This window comes from Populus alba, chromosome 19 (genome assembly GCF_005239225.2).
Source record: "Populus alba chromosome 19, ASM523922v2, whole genome shotgun sequence".
Taxonomy (NCBI): Eukaryota; Viridiplantae; Streptophyta; class Magnoliopsida; order Malpighiales; family Salicaceae; genus Populus; species Populus alba.
Genome location: NC_133302.1, coordinates 19,496,399 through 19,519,007, shown reverse-complemented (window position 1 = coordinate 19,519,007; position 22,609 = coordinate 19,496,399). Strand labels below are relative to the sequence as shown.

Sequence of the window (22,609 nt, the reverse complement as noted above, 5' to 3'; positions counted from 1 at the left end):
GATCATTGCTTTGTCCATGAAAAGGGTTTAGACAACTTGCTATGCCTTCTAATTAAAATTTTTAAAACTAGGATTGATGGGTGTTTCAGTCTTTTAATGTTTTAATAGTATAGTGAAATAACTACATTCTTCTTAAAAGAAAAATAAAATAAAATTGATATTTAGGGGTTTTTTTATATTTTTTTCAAGGTTTTTTAGTTATAATCAATGTGAATTAGAGACAATTTAGTCTTTTAAAAAATAAAAATATAATTAAAAAATAAAAATTAATTAATATGCGTGCTAGATGACGTACATGTTTTATGAGCAACGCATGTAAGATCTCTCAATAGGCAAACACTCTTTTTATGACAGAGCTGAAAGTGTAACAACATCATCTAATTGCTAACGACACAACAATCAGCAATAAATATTTTCTAAAGTACAAGGACATGCAGGAACAACAATCAGCAGATATTCCAGATTCTCACACATTTGAAATGTATGCAGTCCTTTTAACGGTTAATCTGCATTACATGGGACATGGAAAGTGAGCTCAGAATAGGAAAAAGATGCGCAGCCTATCATACTAGACTGAGCAATATTAAGCTGTACAACAGGAAATGATAATCTCAAAAAATATTTATCCTCTTCAACCTGTCATGTTCTTTGTATTTTTTTTCTTATTTATCTTGTCGTTTCTATAAAGGAAGAACCTATTAAATCATGTGAAAGGCATAAGTGAAATACTATGTTCAAGATTCATTACATTATAGATTGAAATAATATAATGATGATTTTATTCTTGTAAAAAAAAATTCAAATAACTTACCATGAAGGGGAATAAGGTCTTTTGTGCAGGATTTATTGGATATTATTAGTTGATCGAGGATAAATTAGTTTGTTTATTTTTTTAACATAATAATTTAATTATCCTTAAAAACAAATAAAAAATATTTAGCTTTCAAGCTTTTAAAAAAACTAAGAGGCAACAGCAAAACATTATAGTCCGAAGCTATAATATTTAGCTTGAAACTCTTGACTATTACACTCCAAAGAAGCCTCCTAGTTGGTGTCCCTATAAAATTAACAAATACCACCGCAATAACAACGCCGCAGATGAGGGGGTGGATAGTACTTTCACGGCACTCTCCACTGGATTTTATCAGGACTTTGAGAAGCACGAGGCGCGCCAACTTTCTTCTTCTAGACAAATATACCCTGGAACGAAGCATTAACAAGAATCCCACATCGGAAACAAACGAGGGAATAAAATGGGTAATATAGCGGTGGAGGAATAACTTTAATAATGACCTTATTTGAATAGGATCTGAACAAGTTTAATCAAGCTTAATCCCAGAGAAGCAATTACCCTTAACATCAAAGCAAAAAATTAAGCATGATTAGTGATGGAAGGGAACGTACTTTGTTTCGTTTCCAGGTTTTATAGATTGGATTCAGTCAGCATTACGACATAATCGAAAGGAAGTTGGTTACTGGATCAGACTAAATATAATTATTTTACCTGATGATATATAGACAATAGTATTAGTTCTCTCAATAATGCTGGCGTAATATCAAATGCATCCCATTTTGCAAATGCATTTCCCCAACGAAGTTTAAGTCTTTAATAACAAAGTTATCTACACATGCAATGCGAACTTGAAAACATCTTATAAGCCTTTGAAATTAGAAAAAAAAAAATCTCCATGTGAACTGAGCATGTGAAAATAATAAGAGAAAGGTAAGAAGAAGAAAAGAGAACCTGCTAAGGTGTCGTAGAAACCAACAACTCGAAGGTGTTTGCCATCTCTTGGAGTATGGCTATCAGCAGCAACAATTCTGTAAAATGCCTTGTTTAAGCATCCCAGCTTAGCTAGACGAATCTTCACCGCCATTTTCTTGGGCTGATCTTCTTCAAGTGAGAAATGTGAAAGTGAATTGTGGAGGGAGGGAGGGACAGGGCGTTTGTGGATATGGGTTTTTATATGGATAAGGAGGATTGGATGGGGATATGGGCTTTTGTACTTCTTTCTTGTCAAAACTATGCGTTTTTACCACATTGGGCCTAATTGATCCCTCTGTTTTTTTTTTTTTTTTTAAAAAAATTGTCCCTTTTGCAATTGTTCGTTTTCGTGCAAATCAAGAAAAAATATACTAGATGTGACTGTACATCTGTAGTATTTATTTATTTCTTTTTTAAGACTGGCAGAAACTAATGAACACTTCCTATTGTTGTTTTCTTCGGTGTCCATCGAATGTTTTTCAAAGAATATCATGTTCAGGGGATGAAGAAGAACCTCATCCTCATTCCTTCTCTGCAATTACCACGAAGACATCTTTCAGTGACCACCTACGTCTCTCACTTTTGGCAGGTGGATTGATAACAGCCTTTTCAGCATTAGCTGCACGGTAACCAATGACTATCTCTCTTCTCTGTCGGGCGCGTAAGAGTACTTCATAGAAACTCAATTCCTCGCCTTCACTGAGGTAAAGATCTGCTTGCCTTATTTGTAGCTCATTTCCCTGATGAAGGCAAAATGTTTGTGAATGATGAGTTTTACTGATTAAAGGATCTTAAATTCCAACATCATCAATAGCAACAATTTCACTAAGATAACAAAGGAATCACTGATTAATGCTCGAGGGTTGTTCTAAGCAGTAAAGAGAGAACATGCTAGCAAACCCTTTGCTGTTGTGGTCCAACATATTAACTAGCTTAATTTTTCACAACCATAATGATTATTTGGATGCAGGGCTCACGATATGCTACTTTCTCAATATAAGAAGCAGGGCATCAAAGTCATTATAATATATGATTTAAAGGAGTGACCAACTAAATGCACCAGGGAACGAAGGTAATGATCACCTGATGTGTTTAAGATTTCATCCTTTTCAGCATTAGCTAGCAAAGTTCATGGGCTCTATGCAGATGGCTTTTTGTGTGTGTGTGTGTGAGAGAGAGAGAGAGAGGATTTAACGTGATTGTTAAAAGTGCTTTCAATATCTTCCCTCAAGAGTTGGGCAAAAAACTAGAGCAATCCTGTAAAAAACATCGCATGATAGTACTTGTCAAACTACCTCCTACTGAGAACTTTCCAAGTTTCTGCTGAATTGAGGAAAGCTATAGTAAGTACCTCATTTGTTTATCTTTTAACCTTTCACATATGTTCATTCCAATTAAACATATAGATAAGGTACTGACAGGCAAATTATGAGAAAAGAAAACATTGCATGCACTTGTTGGAATTTTATATTGCAATTTTGTAAGCCCACTTCGCCCTTCAAAATTTGGTTTTCCATAGAGTGCAATAAGACCTCAGAATTTAACAGAAGTGAGACAAAAGAATACCTCATCTGCAAAGAGCTCTTCTAATACATCATTTATTTGTTGATCTTCTGCAACCATGGCCAATGCCATGCTGACAAGTTCATTTGATAAAACATAATCACTGATCTTCGACATGGATAATAAATTTTTAGTTCTTGGGTCCAGAATTTCACTTATTATTACAGATTTATCTGAAGCCTGCTGCATCTCCCCAATCCATGAACCTTGAGAGAAGGTTCCTCTGCGAACCTGGTTTACCATTGGGAGACGCTTTGACTGCATGGATCATGAGAATAAGAACACATGAATACAAAGGATCAAAGAGCACTAAATTGCACCATTAACACCTGGATCCTGTACAATTATCTTCTTGGGTTCAGGAGAAAATAAACAAAATCTTTTTGGCTTTTCCTTGAAGTTGAAGAGGAGTTGGCCAAGTACTCTTCAGAAAAGAAAGCAAAGGCTATTCTAAACCTAAGATTACAGGGCATCTTGGAGGATGGCGTGAAACTTCGAAAAAGGCTGAAAGGTGAAGAGCCTATCTCGAGTCAAAGTAAATGTAAAAGAATCTCTCAACCACCCCCCCCCCCCAAAACCCCCAATAAAAAAGATGAAAAAAATGTGTTCTCATTTGTTCTGGCTTGTTTTTGGAAATCCTAACAGACTGTCTCTTCAAACTACACTTATCCTACTTGGAAAGCCCCCCAAACATTATTCACTTTCACAAAGCTTACATTGCAGTAGCTGCGTGGCAGAAGCCAACTGTCATGGATAATAAATAAAGGTTCCGTGTGAAATGTCTTTTTAAGTGGTGAAATTTATACTGGTTAATCAATAGAACTTGTGTTGTATGAATGAGTAATAGCCTATCCACCAGAACTTTAGTTAGATCAAGTACCTGAATATCACGAATCAATAATAATGTGGCAAGAGATCGGGAGTCGGCTTGAATGGCTGAATCTTCCACTGACTCATCAGCCAAAATTAAAATCTAGACACACCAAATACTGCATCAAAATCTTTTTAACTAAGAATAAGGATAATTACATTAAAAAAATACAATCCCAAATGTCATATAGTTTGATTCAAAACCCACTACTATTTTAGTATTATTCACTTACTGAATCAAAAGATTGCAAAGGAAGGCTTTCTAAATGACGTCTTATGACCGCATTTCCCTCTCGATTGACAAGTTGTATATTTTCCAATCTACTTAAGTCTAGACCACCATCAATGAGCTTCTTTTCCCTCTCATTTTCAGGAACATCATTGAACATCCAGAGCTCTGAACCTGGTGCTAGAAATGCATCCAACACCTAAACATGAAGAGATGAGTAACTGATAATTACTTTTGTTATAGAAATGAAATAGTCTTAAATGAGACAAAAAGAGAGCTCATTGTTGCACAAAAAAAGTATATGTAGAAACTGAAAAGAATGGTTTCAATAGACACACTTGTTGCAACTACAACTGAAAATCCTGCAATAATAACACAGAAGAATTCTGAAATGTCTACCACCACTTTGCCGCAACGGAGAAGTTATGATTTCATTATCCTTATAACATTACCATAATCATATCTTCCATGTCACGTCTCCAACCACAGAATAATATCTTTTCTGCAGACTTTGGACCAATAAAGTCTTTGGGTAGACTTCCTCTCCATACCTGCAGCATCCAGGCGAAGAAAAGAAAAGATTAGGGGCTTCACAAAAGAGCTTACCACAATCATATCATCAATGTCCCTCCTCCATCCACAAAGTAGAATCTTCTGTGGCATTCTTGCAGGTCGGGCAATGTGCATGAATGATGCCTCTTTGACCTGAATGATGAAATTTATTATATTATGTAAGTTCTTCTTTTATGGTGCGTCCACTTACCTAATTTCCACTGAAGGCATCATTCTAATGTTCACAACTGAACTTGTCCTTAACCAATCCGAGCATGATCTGCTATTTTCACTTTCATTTTTTCCCTTATCAGTTTTATCAGCCCCTTTACATCATGTATTAATTTTATTTTATTTTTTTGATAGTCTGACATTATATCAAAAGCTATATCCTTTTCTAAATTACACAATTTAGTAATCAGAGAAAAGAACCATCCATAAACGGTCTATGGTAGACACATCAGGTCCAATGTGATAGTTTTCACCAACCACACAGCATCATGTACAGCACCAAAGACTTCATGCATATCTGTGCAATAAGATACTTTGCCAAAACTAACTAAAGTGAAACTATTTATCTATGGGTATGCATTGGTGTCTATAGCTACGACCTTGTCTTCTTTTTGTATACAGATATTTGCTGCCTTTATTAAGGCCTTTTCATTTTCATTTTGTAATTTATCTCCAATAAATGAGCATCCTGGATCTGGTAAGAGAAGACGACTTTCTTTTGCACTGGGTCAGGTGTAGCTCCGTCTCTTATCATGCACATACAATCTAGGATGACAGAACAAAGACACAAGCTAGGGAAAAGAAAGAAGCATGCAATCTATAAGAAATCTTTATTTATGAAGGAAAATGAAAGCACCGTAGGTAATGCTGCTGGAGCATAGCTATCATCATCTTCCGCAATGACAAGGATTTCATCATCTTCTTGAAGAACATACGAGTCCTCAGGATTCAAGATAATTTTACCATCACAAGAAGCAACCTTGATCCCACAAGGTATAGCATCGGGAAAACTGATTAGTATGTCCTCAAATTGCATGCCGTGCAACTGCGGCCATCTTTTGATGTAAAACTCACAATTTTCAAACCCAAGTATGTCTTCCCATATCTGTCATAACCAATCCATAATTGATCACATACACAAACAAGCAGGAAAGAGTTTATAGCAGAATAATAAACAGCAGTAAAAAATCTGCGTGAAATAAATCAGCCAGGCAATAACGCTTCCAATGATGTTAACAGAACGTGACAAGAGTTTTAAGAGTGCAGAATTAACCTGTGCAAGTCCTGGCTGCCGAGCACATTGAATCATCAAGCGGCCAATAACATCATGAGCTACAACAGTTTTGACAAGATCTCCACCAACAAGTTTCACAAGAACCTCATTGTCAAGATCACTTAGCTCCACCACAATGTGCCCTTTTAGACCTTCTTTCACTCCTGTAAGACTTAAGACGGTTCTCAATGCACGAGCATCACTCTGTATACAACCATAAACATCAATGGCTATCAATGCTTGTCAATACCATACATGAAGAACATTACTTATGCACTCAAGTAGCTGACCTGGTCAGCATTTCCATCTTCAGCAAGGACAACTATTGCACGGGCCTTGGAGACAGATACCTGAAACTCCGGCATTACCATATCAAGAAAAGCAACAGATAAAATAATGGTTTCACCACTCATGACAAGGTAGATACTAACATCATTAAAAATGCTAGCTGCAACAACTTCACAGAAGCCCAAACACAGGCAAGTTGCACCATAGAATGATTGTGGGAAAGAAGATTATAACAAGCCAGTGTACTTGGGAAAACAATAGCCATTAGAAACACACCCCCCCCCTACCAACCCAACCCCAACGCAAAAAGAAAGAGAAAGGAAGTAGAAGGTGGACTCAAAGAATGTAAAGAGAAATAATATTCATAGCAGAAATCATGACTATGTGCAATCTTCAAGAATATGAAGTAACATTGTACAATAAAGTGCTTAAAGCAAAATTTTAATCATAGAATTCTTTCTTGGGAACTGCCATGCTTTAGCAAAATTAGGAATGAACCCTAACAAACAAAGGGGAGTGAATGTGGCCGGAAACTGAACTAAACTAAACAAACATAAATTTTCGAAAGGATATCTAACCAGGCCATTTAATAAATCACTAATTCATTGTACAACTGAAGAAGACTGAATCCATCCCGCTACCACAGCTTTTCAGCAGAGAAGACATCTCTATGTTACAACTTATAAGCAATATCACAGAAACCATGCATACCTTTTTTAGGTCAGCCAGAATTAGGGGGCTCCCACTTCTGCATATGACAGATGTTCCTTTGAAGTCGAACTCCATTTTAGCAATATCCATTTCCATCTCTTCTTTGTCTCGTTCAGCCATCACTACTACAATTCCTCCACCCAAACTCTCATTGGCTATTCCAAGTTGATTCAGCAGTGATCCCTAGTTTCAGAACAAATTACTTGGTGAATGAGGAAAATATTGCAAAAAGATTCTTCAAGTACCTAAATATATTTGTTTCGTTTTATCCATGCCCTTTTAGGAATTTCTTCAGAGATTTTTAAATTAGGATGGAGATTATTGTTCCCATATTATATTAAGGTTCTCTTTGAAATGAGCTGCCTACACTATTCACAACTAAGTCATGTAATAGTGCGAGCACACGTATGCTCAAAAACAAGCTTCATCACACTGACAAGCTGTGTAATCAGAATCTTACTAGTTTATCGCTCCAGCCAAGAATTAGAGTATGGTTTTGCTCAACCACTTCGCTTCTTCCTTTCCTTAATGAATCAAACTTCTCAGAAATAGAATCTGACACAAGTCCAAGCATCATAGCAAAAATAAGCATCCCACCAAAGCTAATAGAAACAGAAACAAGCCTTGGACCTATCCCCTCGGTATTAGCGTGATTGCCTGAATCCGCTACAAACGTCCAAGACAACCAAAGACAATCCGCTAAATTATCATCTGTCACACCAAACAACGCCAATCCACCAAGGCAAATAACCAGCAATGTAGCAACCAACAACGCCAAAGGCTTGGCATATGGATGAACTGATAAAAAAATATCCACCCGATATGCAAGCTGCTTATTCAACAACGCCTCTTCCAAAACACTATCCGATGATCTGGATTTCGATACAAAATCAATGTACTTGAAAGCAAGAACCGGAATAGACAATAGCGTAACTGAAACAATCAAAGCCAAATTCTTTAACCCGTTATGACTACCATAACCAATATCATCAAGCTCCTGCATAACTGAATCAAAAGTATCCACATTGGATAACAAGTTACACGCTCGTAATCTAACATTTAGTTTCAGTATTTGATCCTGCAATCCGAAAAATAAAAAATTCCAGTTAACTAACAACAAAGTCATGCATTAAGGTCAACTAGTAAATACTTTAAATGATCAATAAAACTAAATACAGATTTAAAATCACTAATATTGATAATAAAAATCAAAACTTTTAAGTGAAAAACTCACCTGCAAAACAATTACTTGGTTATGTAAAGTAAAATTCTTGTGCACTAATGAAGTCAAAGCTGTAATCACAATCTGCAACAGCCCAAAAACAAAACCCACTTCAGAAAACAGCTTCTTCTATTACTTTCACACAATCAAGTTCTCAGGAACATTACTATATAAATACTCACAGCTACTGTAATGGCCAAATTCCATCGGACTCTGACCCGATGGCCCAATGACCCAGAAGAAACCTTCACAGTAGACTGCTTCTTCTCACTGGAAACAACAGGTTTGCGGTCCAAAACGGAGGCATTTTGGTGTTGTATTGACGATTTATCAGGTGGTCGAGGGAACTCCACGCGCCGGCGAAGTCTTCCATATTTAGAAGTGGTGGGGGAGAGAGAAGGTGATGAACGAAACGAGGGAGGATTGGAGATGTTGGAATCTGGAGAATGTTTGGAAGCAGTGGAGAATCTGCGGTGGGGTTTAGGAGGTTTAGGAGGTGATTGGTGGATGAAGGAAGGTGAAGGGAAGAACCAGTCCCTGTTGAAGGAAGGAGAAGTTGAGTCTTGGGAGTCAAGGGACATGGTGGGGCTTTTTTGAAATGCTTTCTCTCTTTGTGTTTGATTAATGATTAGAGATGCTTTTATAGCGTGTTTGGCAGTGTACTAGTAGTTATTTTTTAAATAGTTTTTCGTGCTGAAATACATATCAATGATATTTTTTTTATTTTTTAAAAATTATTTTTGATATCAGCACATCAAAACGATTTCAAAAAGTACAAACCGCACTCAATTTTAATAAAAAAAAAATTCAAATTTGGATAAAATGCAGGTGCAAACGCAGCACCAAACACTTAGGAAGGCTAATGTTCTCTTTTCTTATCTCTCTTTTTTATTTATTTATTTATTTATTTATTGGTGTTTCTAACCATGGTTACAAGTCCTTACCCGTGAGTTGACTTGCTTCAAAGCCTGGTTGTTTTACAAAGAGTTAATTCAAGTAAATTTAATTTTAAAAAAAAAATTAATTATACTATTTTTAAAAAAAATCAGTTTTTTAGTCGGTTAATCCAAAACCAAACCCTTAATTAATAGGTAATTAAGTTAATATGAGTCGAAACTTAGATTTCTAACTCGTTTTTTACTTCAATGAAAACTTTCTATTTTTTTTTATTTAAATGCATATTTCACTTAATTTCATTTTATTTATATAAAATCCAAATGACACTATAATTAAATATTTTTTAGATTAAAAGCATAATAATTAAATTCAATCCAAATCACAAGTTAAGATGCAAATTAATAGCAGTTTTATCCTATCCTAATTAGTTGTTTTTTTAATTTAAAATTGATATGGGTTAATTTTTTAAGTTAAAATGATTTTTTTTCTAAATTAATTTAATTTTTATTAAATTTTAATTGAGTCAATTTATTTATAATAATTATAAATGTAAGTTAACTTCACAGAAGATTAATAGTGAACTCTAAATTAATTTTACTAGACACTTAACCTGGTTAGAATGTGAGTTAGTTAATTTTAAGGTTGAGTTAACTTGGATTAATGAAATTAAGTAAAATATTACCCAAAACATGTTTTTTAAAAAATTATTTTTAGAATTTTTATTTTATTTTTTTATATATTTTAAATTGTTTTGATACGCTGATCTTAAAAATTATTTTAAAAAAAAATTATATATATTTTCATATAAAAAATATTTTAAAAAACAATTATAACTATACTCTTAACAATTGTAACTATACTCTTAAACAAATAATTAATCAAATGATTAGGATCGTTGTATTTAATAAAACTTAATGTTAATATTTTAAAAAGTTGACAGTGAAAGAGGTTGTTTGTAGTGATTAGTTTTGTGGTTTTTAAAAATAATTGATGTGTGCAAATTTGTCCTTAGAAAGCTGTCTGTAAAGTAAGTGCCTTCTAAAGTCAGAAGCAAACACAAAGAAAGAAAAAGTTTAAAATTTGGAACTTGATTATTTTCTTAATCATTCTCCTTTTGAACTAGATTACATCATATTTATTCAACTTTCTTCAAATTTGATTTGTTTGATTCAAATATAAACTCGATTCAGGTTAAAAAAAAAGGTTGACTTGAAAGATTTAATAAACTAATTTATAATTTGGTTTATTTAATTAAAACTAAGATTTTTTAAAATAAAATAAAAAATAATATTATTTTGATTTACTCAAATCACTTGTCGATGCGTAATTTAAATTAGGAATTTTTATTTTCTATAATTATATTATATAATATTATATTTGCTTTACTATAATCAAATTAGATTTTATTAGATCATGGTTCTAAGCCAATCTTCCATAATTATACAAAAATATCATATCATATATATATCACCACCATAAATCTAATCTAATGTTTCCCTATTTATGTTATAGTTATAAAATTTTAGTTTGGTAAATTAATTTAGTACCTCCGGATTTGAAAGCAATATTAGGCTGGATTTCATGGCAAACTAAATTATTTTTTATTAAAATGATTTAATTTTAATAATAAGGCTATGTTTTGTTTTCCCGGAAAGTAGTTTTCCGGAAAACCATTTTCCAAACTTTCCTGTGTTTGTTTGTCATTAGGAAAAGTTGGTCAACGGAAAACACTTTCTAGTCAACGAAAAACACTTTCCGGTCAACGAAAAATTTGACTTGGTTTTCAGGGAAGTCTTTTCCCTTTAGCTGTGTTTGTTTTCCGGAAAGTGGTTTCCGGGAAATCATTTTTCAAACTTTCTTGTGTTTATTTGCCAGTAGAAAAGTTGGTCACTGGAAAACACTTTTCAGTAAAAGGAAAATTTGGCTTGGTTTTCAGGAAAGTGTTTTCCTGAAAAATTTGAGGGGAAAACATTTTTCAGAAGTTGTAAAAAATTTAGAAATGTCATTATTTGCTGATTATATCAAATTTGATCCTCAAACTTTTGATTGCTATATATATTTTGTTTTGAATATTTATTTTTCAATTTCACCTCTTAAAATTTTATTTTTTATATTAACTTTAGTCTTTATTTTTTATAATTGCCATTTGCTTTTTCCTTATCATATTTTTATTGAAATTTTTATCTATCAATTTGGTCCTCATTTTTTGTTTGTTACTTATTTTATTTGAAATAATTTATGAAATGTTGATTATTATTATTTTAATTTCTTCATCTTTCATTTTTTTTAATTTTTTAGATTTGATCTCTATTATTCTGATTATTATTTATTTTATTTGAGATAATCTATGAAATTATATATTTTTTTTAATTTCATTCTCATTCAACTTTTTTATTTGTAAGATTTGTTTCTTATTATTTAATAAACTTGAGAAAAATAAAAATATTAATAAGTTTATTTTTCAGCTTATTTTTCATGACATAACCAAACACTGGAAAGTGTTTTCCAACTCATTTTTCATTACACTACCAAACATCGAAAATACTTTCTCAAAATTTACTTTTTCTAAAATTTATTTTTTCCCGAAAATTCACTTTTTCAAAAACAAACTATTTTTCGGCAAACAAACGGAGCCTAAAAGGTTTTTTTTGGGTGGATTAGCAGCTGACAAGCCACCCATGTTTTGGGCTTAGGGCTCATGTTTCGATACTCATATACTAAGCTCTGACCCAAAACATGAGGCTTGGGTCAAACAGCCTTGTCACTTGTCAGTGGCACTTCGTTAAAAAGAAAAAGAAAAAAATCGGCTCAGTAAGAATAGATCGCCTCCATTCCAGGCCAGGGTTTAGCAGAGAGAAGAGAAATCTCTCACCATCATCACAAGGTACTCTCGCTCTCAAAACTCTGTATTTCACCGAAAGAAGAACCCTTTAGCCATATAAAAGATTATTTGCCTTCGTTTTTTTTCCCTGTTTTGATAAGTTTCGAATCAAATCACACTCTGTACTAAACAAACTGATGGGATTCTTCATATTCTGTTTTGACCTAACTTAGCTGCCTAATTCGGGGGAGCCCTCTTTTCTCTTTTAGTTTAAGAAACCCAAAAAATGTTAACATAAAAAAGTCTTCGTTCTTGATACATTGTTCCTGTCATTTGCTTGTTTTCTTGAATTTTATAGTGTAAATAATATTTAGCTTGATTGATAGACGTATTATTGTTTCTTCATTTAGTTTAGGATGGATTATAGGGAAAATTTTATTATTTACCTATTAAACATGAGACATCTCGAATCTCACCCCACCTAGCAGCTGGTGATTGATTATATTTCAAGATGAAGCTGAAATGTTTCTATGTTTTTCGAACACAAAATGCTTGTTGATTTTCTTTTTATTCACACCATAAAGGAAAAGGGAAACATGTAAGAGTCAAGTTTTGTTTTTTTTTTTTTGGATGAGTCAAGTATGGTTTCCAATAGCTGTGATTAGTGTTTAGCCCAAGCTGTTCTTTGAGCTGTTGCTCCAGTTTTTGTTCTTGCTTGTCAATTGTAAGTTGTGAGATTCCACTGTGTTTCATTGGGCGGGCTTTGTTTTTAAAAATCTCATGCTGTGTTTTTTTGAAGAATAACACTAATTTAGGCTACTGAAGTCTCTATCTGGGAATTAGAAATGGATTGTAGTGTGGATTATTTTTTTCACTTGTGCGATTCATTTCCATTTCGCTATTTCACTTTTTTATTTAGCTCTAATGCACTAGTTGTTACTTTTTACATGTCTCTAACCCTGAGGCCTTGACTGGCTTTATTTTTCACTCTCTGGCTCCTTTTGTCTTGTGCTAACATGTGACTCTGTCATTAGTTGAACTTCATTATGAGATTACTTGGCTTGCATTTGATGCGATTTTTATGTCGTTCATTGCACTCATAGGATTTCTTTCAACTTCTGAAACTTTGTAACTCTTATTCTTTTTCCCAACCTGGTATGCAATTGCAACAAGATATTCTCAAACAACATGCGAATTGATTGTCTTTTTAATGTACAGGCTAGAAAAAAGAAATATGGAATGGTCTAGTCAATATCTTTAGTTTCATTGGGTTAAATGTGGCTTATGTTAGTTGTTATTAATGTATAGTACTGATCTTCTCTTTTCTCATGTTTGGTGAGATGGTGGTTCTTGCTGGTCACTGGCAAGCTGAATCATGCTTGTTTTGGTCTGAGCATTACCTGCTTCACCATTTATTAGTGTAAAGATCACATCCTGCAAATATTTATGTTACCCTTGTTGAAGCTTTGTACGTTACATTACCCTGTTTTTGGTTGGTAGAGGGGGGTTGTAGATTGCATCGTGTTATCTTTATGTGAGATTCATGTTCATTTTGCGATTTAAATCTTTTATTTCTTTCGCTCCATTTCATTAGGTCTGGATGTTAAATGCTTTGAGGCCTTAGCCTCCCCTCCGGAGTCATATTTATCTTCTCACTGCTTCATTCTTCTGTCATATGCTAACATGCCTGTAGTCAACTTCAGTAGGATATCAGTGGGTTTGCAGTTGATGTGACATGCCTTTTGTTATACGCCATTGGCTCTTATGACCATTTTGGAAACAAGCAAGAAAGGGGGATTTATCTACTTCTTAGTCTGAAATGTTCGTAAACCTTAGCTAAGAGTCCCATAGATCAGAGTGTTTAGGCCTGCCTGGTTTGCAATTGCAATAAGATGTTTCTCCTATTTCATATTACTTATTTAATTTGGCACTGGATATTAACTTTATGCTGTATTCCCTTTCAGGATTTTAGTTCTTTCATAGAGCAGAAGTCAAGATGCAAGTTGTGCCTAGGGAGAGTGAAAGTGCTTTGTCTGTCTCTGGTCCAAGGCCAATGGAGTGGTCTACTGTTCCATATACAGGGTCACAAGCACCTGGACATAATGGTAAGCAGCGTAGATCTAGCTTGGAATCACCTATCATGTTGCTTACTGGGTCACCAGAGTGCTATATATACTATGAAGTTCAATCCAGCTGGAAATGTCATTGCATCGGGATCTCATGACAAGGAAATTTTTCTGTGGTACATGCATGGGGAATGCAAAAACTTCATGGTTATGAGAGGGCACAAAAATGCAGTTTTAGATCTTCATTGGACTGCTGATGGGTCCCAGATAATATCAGCCAGTCCTGACAAAACTGTCAGGGCATGGGATGTCGAGACCGGAAAACAGATAAAGAAAATGGCAGAACACTCCTCTTTTGTGAACTCATGTTGCCTTTTCCCGTAGGGGGCCTCCACTTGTTGTAAGTGGATCTGATGATGGAACTTCAAAACTTTGGGATTTGGCCAGAAGGGTGCCATCCAAACATTTCCAGATAAATACCAAATCACAGCTGTCAGTTTCTCTGATGCATCGGATAAGATATTCACAGGTGGTATAGATAATGATGTTAAGGTATGGGACATCCGCAAGGGTGAAGTGACCATGACACTTGAGGGCCATCAAGATATGATAACAAGTATGCAGTTGAGTCCTGATGGCTCATATCTGCTTACGAATGGCATGGACACACAAGCTTTGCATTTGGGACATGCGCGCCCCTATGCACCACAAAATCGTTTGTGTAAAGATTTTGAAGGGCACCAACAACAACTTTGAAAAGAACTTGTTAAAGTGTAGCTGGGTCACCCAGATGGAAAGCAAGGTCACTGCTGGTAGTGAGATCGCATGGTTTACATATGGGACACAAACTTCTCGACGCATCTTGTATAAGCTTCCTGGTCACACTGGATCTGTCAATGAGTGTGTCTTCCACCCTACTGAGCCTATTATTGGATCATGCAGCAGTGACAAACAGATTTATCTTGGGGAAATCTGATTACTGCTTTGTCAGCCTGTCCAAAATGAGCTGTTAGTAACAGGGAAGATATTTTGGGGCCTGCTTGTCAGTATCCAACTAAACGATTGAATAGGTTGTACTACTTCTGTAGCTTTTGAGCTGAATTCAACTTAAGTGATGTTGATGTATGTTTTACTGATCTTTCTTATATCTTGCTGACTTGTTTGTAGTCCTTATTACTTGCTGGCTATCTTGTTCTACTGAAGTATCTATGAATATGCGCACAGTGCGTGTTTGTTGGATATGAAATAAAGTTTTTGGACTTGTACTCTTTGATCTAAGCAAGTTTCCAACTATTTCACTGTGTCCAAGCATGGTGATATAGCTGCAACAATTTGTATCTTCACAGTTTTGTCAGTCTCCCTGGAATGATTTGTTGGCAACAACGAGAGCATTTCGGCCGCGGGGCGGTTAGCGAGCATTTCTGGAATGATTGCCTTGTAGACTGGGAGTATGATAATATCGTTAGGTATAAGACTTGTCCCAGCCCCGGTCTAGTCAGGCGTCGGGTCCATGATTTGATTACTTGGGGTCTGGCCCGGATGGTCAGGTCAACCTTACCCATACCTACAAACCCACCTTGGCGCCAAGTTGACCATGGATCGGGGTCATATATCTGTGCTTAAAACTAGCCGTTGATAAGCAAACCAGCCTGGCATAGTCGTTCAATTATTGGTGACGAATGAATCACGGCCGGCGTCCGAGTAGGAAAATGCCAAGCCGACTAGCCGAGGTGGCAGGGGCCGCGTCGCCTGCCCCTGCTAAATATTGGTGGACGAATTGATGAGTCCTTAGTTTAGGATAAACTTATTAACGGTCACTTCCCCCGCTGCTGCACCAGCTTCTAGCCCTTGCATTACATACTTGCCATCCCATTTTCCTTTCAAAGAATCAGTCACAATCTCAACAAAAAAAAAATTGGCTATTTTCAATCTTCAAAGTCCAAGCTTCTCATTACAGCAAATCACAAGTTTTCTCTCAAATGGGTCTCATTAACAATCACAAATCTTGTCCAGTGACTGAATCCACCACTCAACGCATAAATTCTTCACCCCTATGGCAACTACATTCTCTTCGTGTGCAGCCTCTAGTTGCATATTCCTTGCACTCTTTCTCTCCGTTTATTCCCTTCCCTCTGCGGCTTCTTTGTCATTCTCCTCCACATGTTCACCATCATTGCAGCTGTATCTGGCAGTTCTGTGGCCTTATCTGGACTCCAACAAATGGTATGCAGCTCACATGATCAGCACCTCTCTAACAGCAATATTTCAAGATCAGTTTCAGTTCTTATATTTACCCAGACTGGTGATTTCTTGGGGTACTTGAAGTCTTACGTGAGAGAGGAAGATGGATGCTGTTATCTTGAAGTTGGTGGTGGGCTTTGTTTGCTGATCTTTTGCTTGGAATGGGTTGTGTTGGTTCTTGCTTTCTTGTTGACGGACTGCGCGCGCCGAGGCGGTACTATGCTTTTGCAGAAGGAAATGGAGTGGCGCTGGTTCTTTTGATAGAAATGGAAAAGTTCAAGAAAGAGAGTTGAAAACTGGCCTTGGGCTTTGCAATTTTAGAGATTCACTTACTTTTAATTTTTTGTCATTTGATTTGTACTTTGTCATGTTCTTGCAGTGGAAGTTTTTCGTTTTTTAAGCAGGAAATTTTATTTTTTATTTAAAAAAAACTTAATTTTTTAATTTTAAATATGTTTTTAATGTACTTAATATTAAAATAAATTTTAAAAAAGAAAAAATGTCAATCAGACATACCAGTAAAACTCACAATATAAACTATGCTGGGCCAAGTTTAGCAGAATCTTCAATCTAATTTAAAGGCAAATTCATGCTTCGGGCTTCTGATAAACCAGCACCGAATAGAGGAGGCCTAATAACAGATTCGCAGCCCATAGCCCATCGATCTCGCGTATCTCATAAGGGGCCCATATACATTATAGCAGCCCAACAATGGCAAGCAGATTAACACTGCCCGTGCTAGTCGGTATTCTGTAGCCACCACCTGTTGTCGTTAGCAATTCTTCAAGAACCCAAGAAATCATAAAAAGACAAAAAGAAGTCACAGTTCTTAGGGTTTTAATCTAAAGGGTTTTGAGCTTTCACTGAAAGAACTCCACGATTTCAGGTTTCGTTTTTTAATTTGCAAGGAGCCTGTAACCTATTGATGTTCGAAAAATTCATTTTCTTGATGGTATTATGTTGGTGCTTATTTTTCTATACTTATTAGTTTGATTTTAGCTGTCTGGATTAGTAAATTTCATCTTCAGCCGTGCTGGGATTGTTAAAAAGTCAACATGATGCCTCAAAACCCAGATTTTTGTTTCTTCATTTTCTCCTCTGGTTTGAGATGCCAAAATGGTGGTTCTTTTGTATTAAGTGTCTTTTTTGTTGTGCATTCTAGTGTTGGATTGATGAGTGTTTTATTGGAATTTTGGATTCACTGATTTTTACATGGTTTCCTGATCGGGTTTTTTTTATCGTTACTAATAGGCCCGATGAGTTATGTACTTCACTAATGTTGTGAAGGCGGACGTATCGGTAAGAGGAAATGTGTTCTTTCATGTGTGCATTTTCTGCCAATGGGAAAGAAGGTTTTATTTTTAAATTGGGCTTTTGGTTGTCAAATGGTGATTCATATAGTTTGAATGAAAACTTTTAACATTTTTGAGACAATCAAATCAACTATATGTGCACTTGAAAAATTCCGGAAAACAATTGGATAAGGACATATATGTGTGTAGATTCCACGTGGCATGCAATGATACAGAGAAGTGTTGAAAGGGAACAAACCTATGTCATATTACCAAGTAGGGCCTTTTCTTCTGTTTTATTCCACAAGCTAGGCTGAGACTGATCAGTAGGGCCTTTTTTTTCAGTTGTCAGCTTTCAAGGGGTATTTTTCACAGCGTAGTGCTAGCGAGTGCATTTTTGAAGAAAACGTTTCTGCATGTTGAATTTCAAGGTCCTTTCCATTTTCTTCAATGGACTGATGGTTGATGAAGGAGGATTAAGAGAGAGGAGAGCTAGATTAGTGTTGTGAAACAGAAAAAATAACAGTGCAGGTGTAGAGCTTGATGATAGCAGTGTACTTGTGAGGGACGAGAAGAACTATCGAAAACATTTCTGAGTTTTAATTGCATGAAGTTTTCAGATCAGGACTCGTGAGATTTGTTTAGTCCATGGGTTTTGCAATTCAATAGGGCATTTCAATTGGGGAAGTTCTTCAATTAGCAGTAGAGAATACCTCACTGTAATAGTTTTCCATATTTGCCAATTGAAAGAATTGAATCCATGCTATAATTCACTTCCATGGAAGCATTTTTTGTTTGCCACAGATGTCTAGAAAAACAGATTAATTCATATATTTCCTTTCCTACTTCTGCACATAACACATTTTCTGCTAAGTGGTTCTCGGTTACAAGATGGCTGGATTAGTAGCCTTGCACCTAAGACCAAGAATCTGGTAGTTGCGTGGAGGCTTGTCAGCATTTGTTTTTGGGTTTATTTCTCACCATGAGAGCTGTTTGGGAGGGACAGACGGAACTTCAGACTGCTATTGATAAGTGTCATTGAAACAGCAGAAAAGCAAAGGAAGAGTCTGAGGCAAACCATCCCATCTAAGCTTGACGCATATGACTGCTTGGTGTGAATAATGTGATCAGAAACAAGAGGAGGTGGTTAATCTTGTGAATGTGCTGTTTCTATGTCTACTTTTTGATTTTGCACCTTTTACTGTACTTGATTAGGCATTAGAGTCTGAGGCAACCATCCCATCTAAGGGATGGTTACCATATTGATCCTTGGATGTAATAATGTGATCAGAAAACAAGAGAATGGTTAATCTTTGAATGTGCTGTTTCTACTTTTGATTTTGCACTTTCACTGTAACTTGATCAGCATGTATAATGAAAACATGGAAGTAACTTTAATCTGAATTCGCATGTCAGTGTTCATTGCCTGGAAAATATTTGAGTACATGAAACAAATAAGGTCTGTTCCGAAATGGTGATTGCTTTTTGTTGACTTAAAACTCTTCAATTTTGCGAGTCTTTTTGCTGTAAAATATTGTATATTTTCCCTTAAAAATAATTTATGACAAACAATTGGTTATATCAGCGAAGGCAGGTTCATATACCAATTGGGACGTGGAGCAGCAGGTTTTAACTCTAGCTAGTCTACCTTCCCTGTCATTCGACCAGAAAACAAATTTTTACACATTTTTTCCTGGAGTCCCATGTCTATTGAATAAATTGCATATGATAACTGCTGTATAGAAACTGGCAAGTCCTTTTACATGATTTGCTGATGTCCTACTTTTATCTCGTTCTTATTTTGCTTAGCAAGCATGGTTTATGTAAGCAGAGTAACTATAAGTCTAATCTTCAATGAGAATGTACTCCTACATTCAAACTCAAATATGTTCTTTGCCGCTTACTTGTTTCAGCTGTTTCCATAATGCCACGAAGTTTCACTTGTAGAACTCCACTGCTCTCCTCCCTCTCCAGTCTCAGTTGAGTCGTTGGTAGGCTATGCACAGTGGGAAATGCCAAAAGCTCTGTAACTAATCCCCTTTCCTTTTCAAATTGGATGCCCCATGAGACATTGCCTTGATGAATTCAGCCGTTTTAGAGTGTGAACTAATCCAATAACAATAAAGCGAACACATTTGATTGAGGTTTGGAGATGGTGCGAGCCGCAAAACTCATGCCAGTCCATGACAAAATGGTTGATTGATACCAATTCCATGGTGCCTGCCAAACACATTCTACTTAAAAAAATTTTCTACCTTGCTCTTCTTGTCTTGGCAGCAAACCAGTTGCATTTTCGCTTTGAAAAATTGCAGGAACAAGACAAAAACTCCGAGCAACTTTTGTTTGGAAGCAATCTGAACATCAAGATATGAACTTCTTTTCTTTTGAAATTCTTACAAGCCCTACATAAACCTCCATCAAAACTACAAAAGAATTAAAACCCCAAAACCATCAGATATTATCAGACAAAAAGAACCCATAGAAGAAAATTGCTCTGTTTTTTTTTTTCTGATGCCAAGGTTTTGATGACAGAATCTCATAACTCTGAATTCCTGTTGATCTCCAAAACGTCAGGCAACTCATTATTACATCTTTTTACATTCAACATCAATCCTAAATGTTCCATTATTATAAACCCCATGTTCCCAGCTTCCGGGAATTGTATGATCCATTATCATCCCCTTTCATCCAGCCCCATAACCACTTGCATTCCTCCCTCAACAATATCCTGCTACCAATTTTCCTCACAACTGCGTTGTCAGATTCTGCAATGCAGCTATCCTGGCTCTAAGTACCACAAAAAGAACGCGGTTAATACCAAGGAAAGTCAAAAGGAATCCATCAAAGACATCCTCTTTGCTTTTCCTAGTTCCAACACCCTCACTCTTCATTTCATTACTTAATCTGCTAAACAATATCCAATAAGCTAAATTCTCTACCTTGTCTAACCCAGTATTAAATCACATTCCTCAAGTGGAAATGTTATTCTACGAAAAAAATATTAAAGGGCACCCACCCACACGAGCATTATAAAGATAACTTTGATGATGATGTCCAACATAGAAGATCAGTACAGCATGGGATAGCAGAGTTGGAAAAACAAATAGTGATCCCAAGCTTAATAGAATCAGTATAAAGGGATTCAATTAATAATTTTGCAATATAAAAGGTAGTTGTTAAACAATGAAAATTAAAAATAAAAACTAGTTTCTGGATAATTAAAAACAGTATAGATCAAATATTTTCCATTCAGAACGTCCTCCACTAGTAGCGCTCCCTTTGACAACCTGCAATAGTTCCTCTTTTTCGCATTTTTCCAATGCAGCATTACACATCCCAAATCTAAACCTCCATTGCAGCTACTGCAGTGACAGTGGATGTGTTTTTGTCCACGGTATTTGACATCGAACGCTTAGTTATCGGCAGGTACCATCTTGTGCATATTTCCAATAGTAGCGTGACCAGTAGCAAAGCTAGTATTATACCACTGTAGGTAAGCCCCCAAAATCTTGCGGCGTGCAATATGTCAAATCCTTTGTATATGTTGAATATGCTTAGGATAAGTGTTGAGCAACCCGCCAGGAAGTGGAACCAGTTGAAGAAGGGACGATACTTGCTATCTTTGTCAGGTCTGACCAGACCACCAAACACCTGCGCTGTTGCAAGACAGAAGAGCACAATGCCGATGATTTTGTGAGAGCTATGTTCAATTCCATGAGACCTTTTGCCAAGAAATATTCCAGTCCCAAATCCAGACAGACCACCAAGAATATAGGCCAGCAGTTGACAACTGACATGCAAGTAGAACCATAAAGGGTCTGCAGATTCGAACTTCTTCAAGTATCTGGCAATGACGGCCCCAACAGGCATTAGAATACCCCAGCTTACTGTGTTCAAAATTCCATGGACATTTTTCAGTGTTGTTGAAGAACTTCTTGTCGCTTTAATCCTTCCTGAAGAGAAGTCCAAGCTCCCCATGGATTTAACGTTGGGACTGGATGGAGCAACACTATGCATCGTTGGAGTGTTTCCAGACATTGGGCCTACTTGCCAGAGATGATTCACTGTGCTGATGTTTCCATGGAGCTCTAAGCTTGCATAGATTATCATCTCATTGTTCTGATTAGTAGCAGACAAGTCCAAGACAGGAAAGCTAAGATTTCCTTGTTCCAATCGCGTTCCATAACTTGTTATAGGCGAAGTATAGACTGCAAGACTTCCATCCGTTCTCTGAAAAGAAACGATTGCTTGGGAACCAATCATCCCTCCTGAAGTTGGATTGATAGCCCAAGCAATCCATCTGCGATCGGTCACGCCAGTATGCCTGAAGGCAACCTCAACTCTGCTGGATAATGGATGGTAGTTCCAGTGAAGAGAGGAGCTCAAAACAGGCAAGTCGCTGCAAGAAGAGAACTGTTTGTTTTTTTTTTGAAAATTTATAGGTCGTGCATGGTTGTTGTTGTGCTATGCATGACAATGTGCCAGAAAGAAAGAAAGATGCGGCCAGAAAAATCACAGAACGGGCCATGTTTATGCAACAAAAGGGGTTGAAAGAAGAAAGATCGGTGATGACTTAGAGAGCGCGGAGCACGGGAAGGAATTGTTATGGATAGAGAATTGTAAGGCTGGTTGAGTGAATATATAGGATCTTGTCTTCCGTTTGCGACTCGGAAAAGTATTTTGATTGCTTTCCGGTTTCTTGAAGGAAGTAATGTCCGTCTTATAGTCTGAAAAGCAATAGAGATATATTTCAGTTGGGGTCTCTCCTTTATTTTTTTCTAATCGGATCGGCATGCAATTTATTACT

General features: G+C 36.1%; 3 protein-coding genes and 2 pseudogenes across 8 annotated transcripts in view; 2 read left to right on the top strand and 3 right to left on the bottom strand.

Annotated features, from left to right (window-relative positions):
- The window catches only part of LOC118058294 (uncharacterized), a 55,037-nt gene extending 53,049 nt beyond the window's left edge, over window positions 1–1,988 (bottom strand). The window contains exons 1-3 of one of the 3 annotated variants that reach the window (XR_012168936.1): window positions 1,745–1,857; window positions 1,294–1,352; window positions 843–1,200 (exon numbers count right to left, since the gene is read on the bottom strand). Coding sequence is in view for 1 of the 3 variants with exons in the window: in XM_073407063.1 (XP_073263164.1) it covers window positions 1,745–1,877 (133 nt within the window). In the remaining 2 variants the exon portion in view is untranslated. Of the gene's footprint in view, window positions 1–842; window positions 1,201–1,293; window positions 1,353–1,744 lie in introns of those variants that run through there. The other 2 variants (XR_012168935.1, XM_073407063.1) reach the window with 2 other exon arrangements.
- Window positions 1,989–2,141: 153 nt separating this feature from the next.
- Window positions 2,142–9,113, bottom strand: LOC118058303 (ion channel CASTOR-like). Of its 4 annotated transcripts, none has more exons than XM_035071011.2 (12): window positions 8,668–9,113; window positions 8,498–8,569; window positions 7,724–8,341; window positions 7,264–7,446; window positions 6,555–6,614; window positions 6,265–6,468; window positions 5,848–6,096; window positions 5,034–5,132; window positions 4,432–4,626; window positions 4,209–4,301; window positions 3,332–3,586; window positions 2,142–2,505 (listed from the first exon to the last, which is right to left on the bottom strand). In XM_035071011.2, the coding sequence occupies exons 1-12, from the start codon at window positions 9,064–9,066 to the stop codon at window positions 2,287–2,289; spliced, it is 2,646 nt and encodes an 881-aa protein (XP_034926902.1). In that variant the 5' UTR covers window positions 9,067–9,113; the 3' UTR covers window positions 2,142–2,286. The 4 variants fall into 4 exon arrangements, with proteins under 4 accessions (XP_034926902.1, XP_034926901.1, XP_073263158.1 ...); XM_035071010.2 differs by lacking the exon at window positions 5,034–5,132 and adding an exon at window positions 4,880–4,978; XM_073407057.1 differs by lacking the exons at window positions 5,034–5,132; window positions 5,848–6,096 and adding an exon at window positions 4,880–4,978.
- A 3,015-nt stretch (window positions 9,114–12,128) lies between these two features.
- LOC118058297 (uncharacterized) lies at window positions 12,129–15,537 on the top strand (annotated as a pseudogene).
- Window positions 15,538–16,248: 711 nt separating this feature from the next.
- On the top strand, window positions 16,249–16,831 carry LOC118058298 (uncharacterized; annotated as a pseudogene).
- Window positions 16,832–21,066: 4,235 nt separating this feature from the next.
- Window positions 21,067–22,330, bottom strand: LOC118058295 (cytochrome b561 and DOMON domain-containing protein At5g47530-like). The gene is made up of 2 exons (XM_035071007.2): window positions 22,319–22,330; window positions 21,067–22,215 (listed from the first exon to the last, which is right to left on the bottom strand). The coding sequence occupies exons 1-2, from the start codon at window positions 22,328–22,330 to the stop codon at window positions 21,145–21,147; spliced, it is 1,083 nt and encodes a 360-aa protein (XP_034926898.1). The 3' UTR covers window positions 21,067–21,144.
- Window positions 22,331–22,609: the final 279 nt, after the last annotated feature.

Excerpts from the sequence above, each read along its gene's own strand:
- LOC118058303 (XM_035071011.2), bottom strand. The coding sequence starts at position 9,066 with ATGTCCCTTGACTCCCAAGACTCAACTTCTCCTTCCTTCAACAGGGAC. Across the intron at positions 7,447-7,723 it reads TTGGCTGGAGCGATAAACTA|GGATCACTGCTGAATCAACT; the intron begins GTAAGATTCTGA and ends TTCTGAAACTAG. Across the intron at positions 2,506-3,331 it reads AAGAGCTCTTTGCAGATGAG|GGAAATGAGCTACAAATAAG; the intron begins GTATTCTTTTGT and ends TGCCTTCATCAG.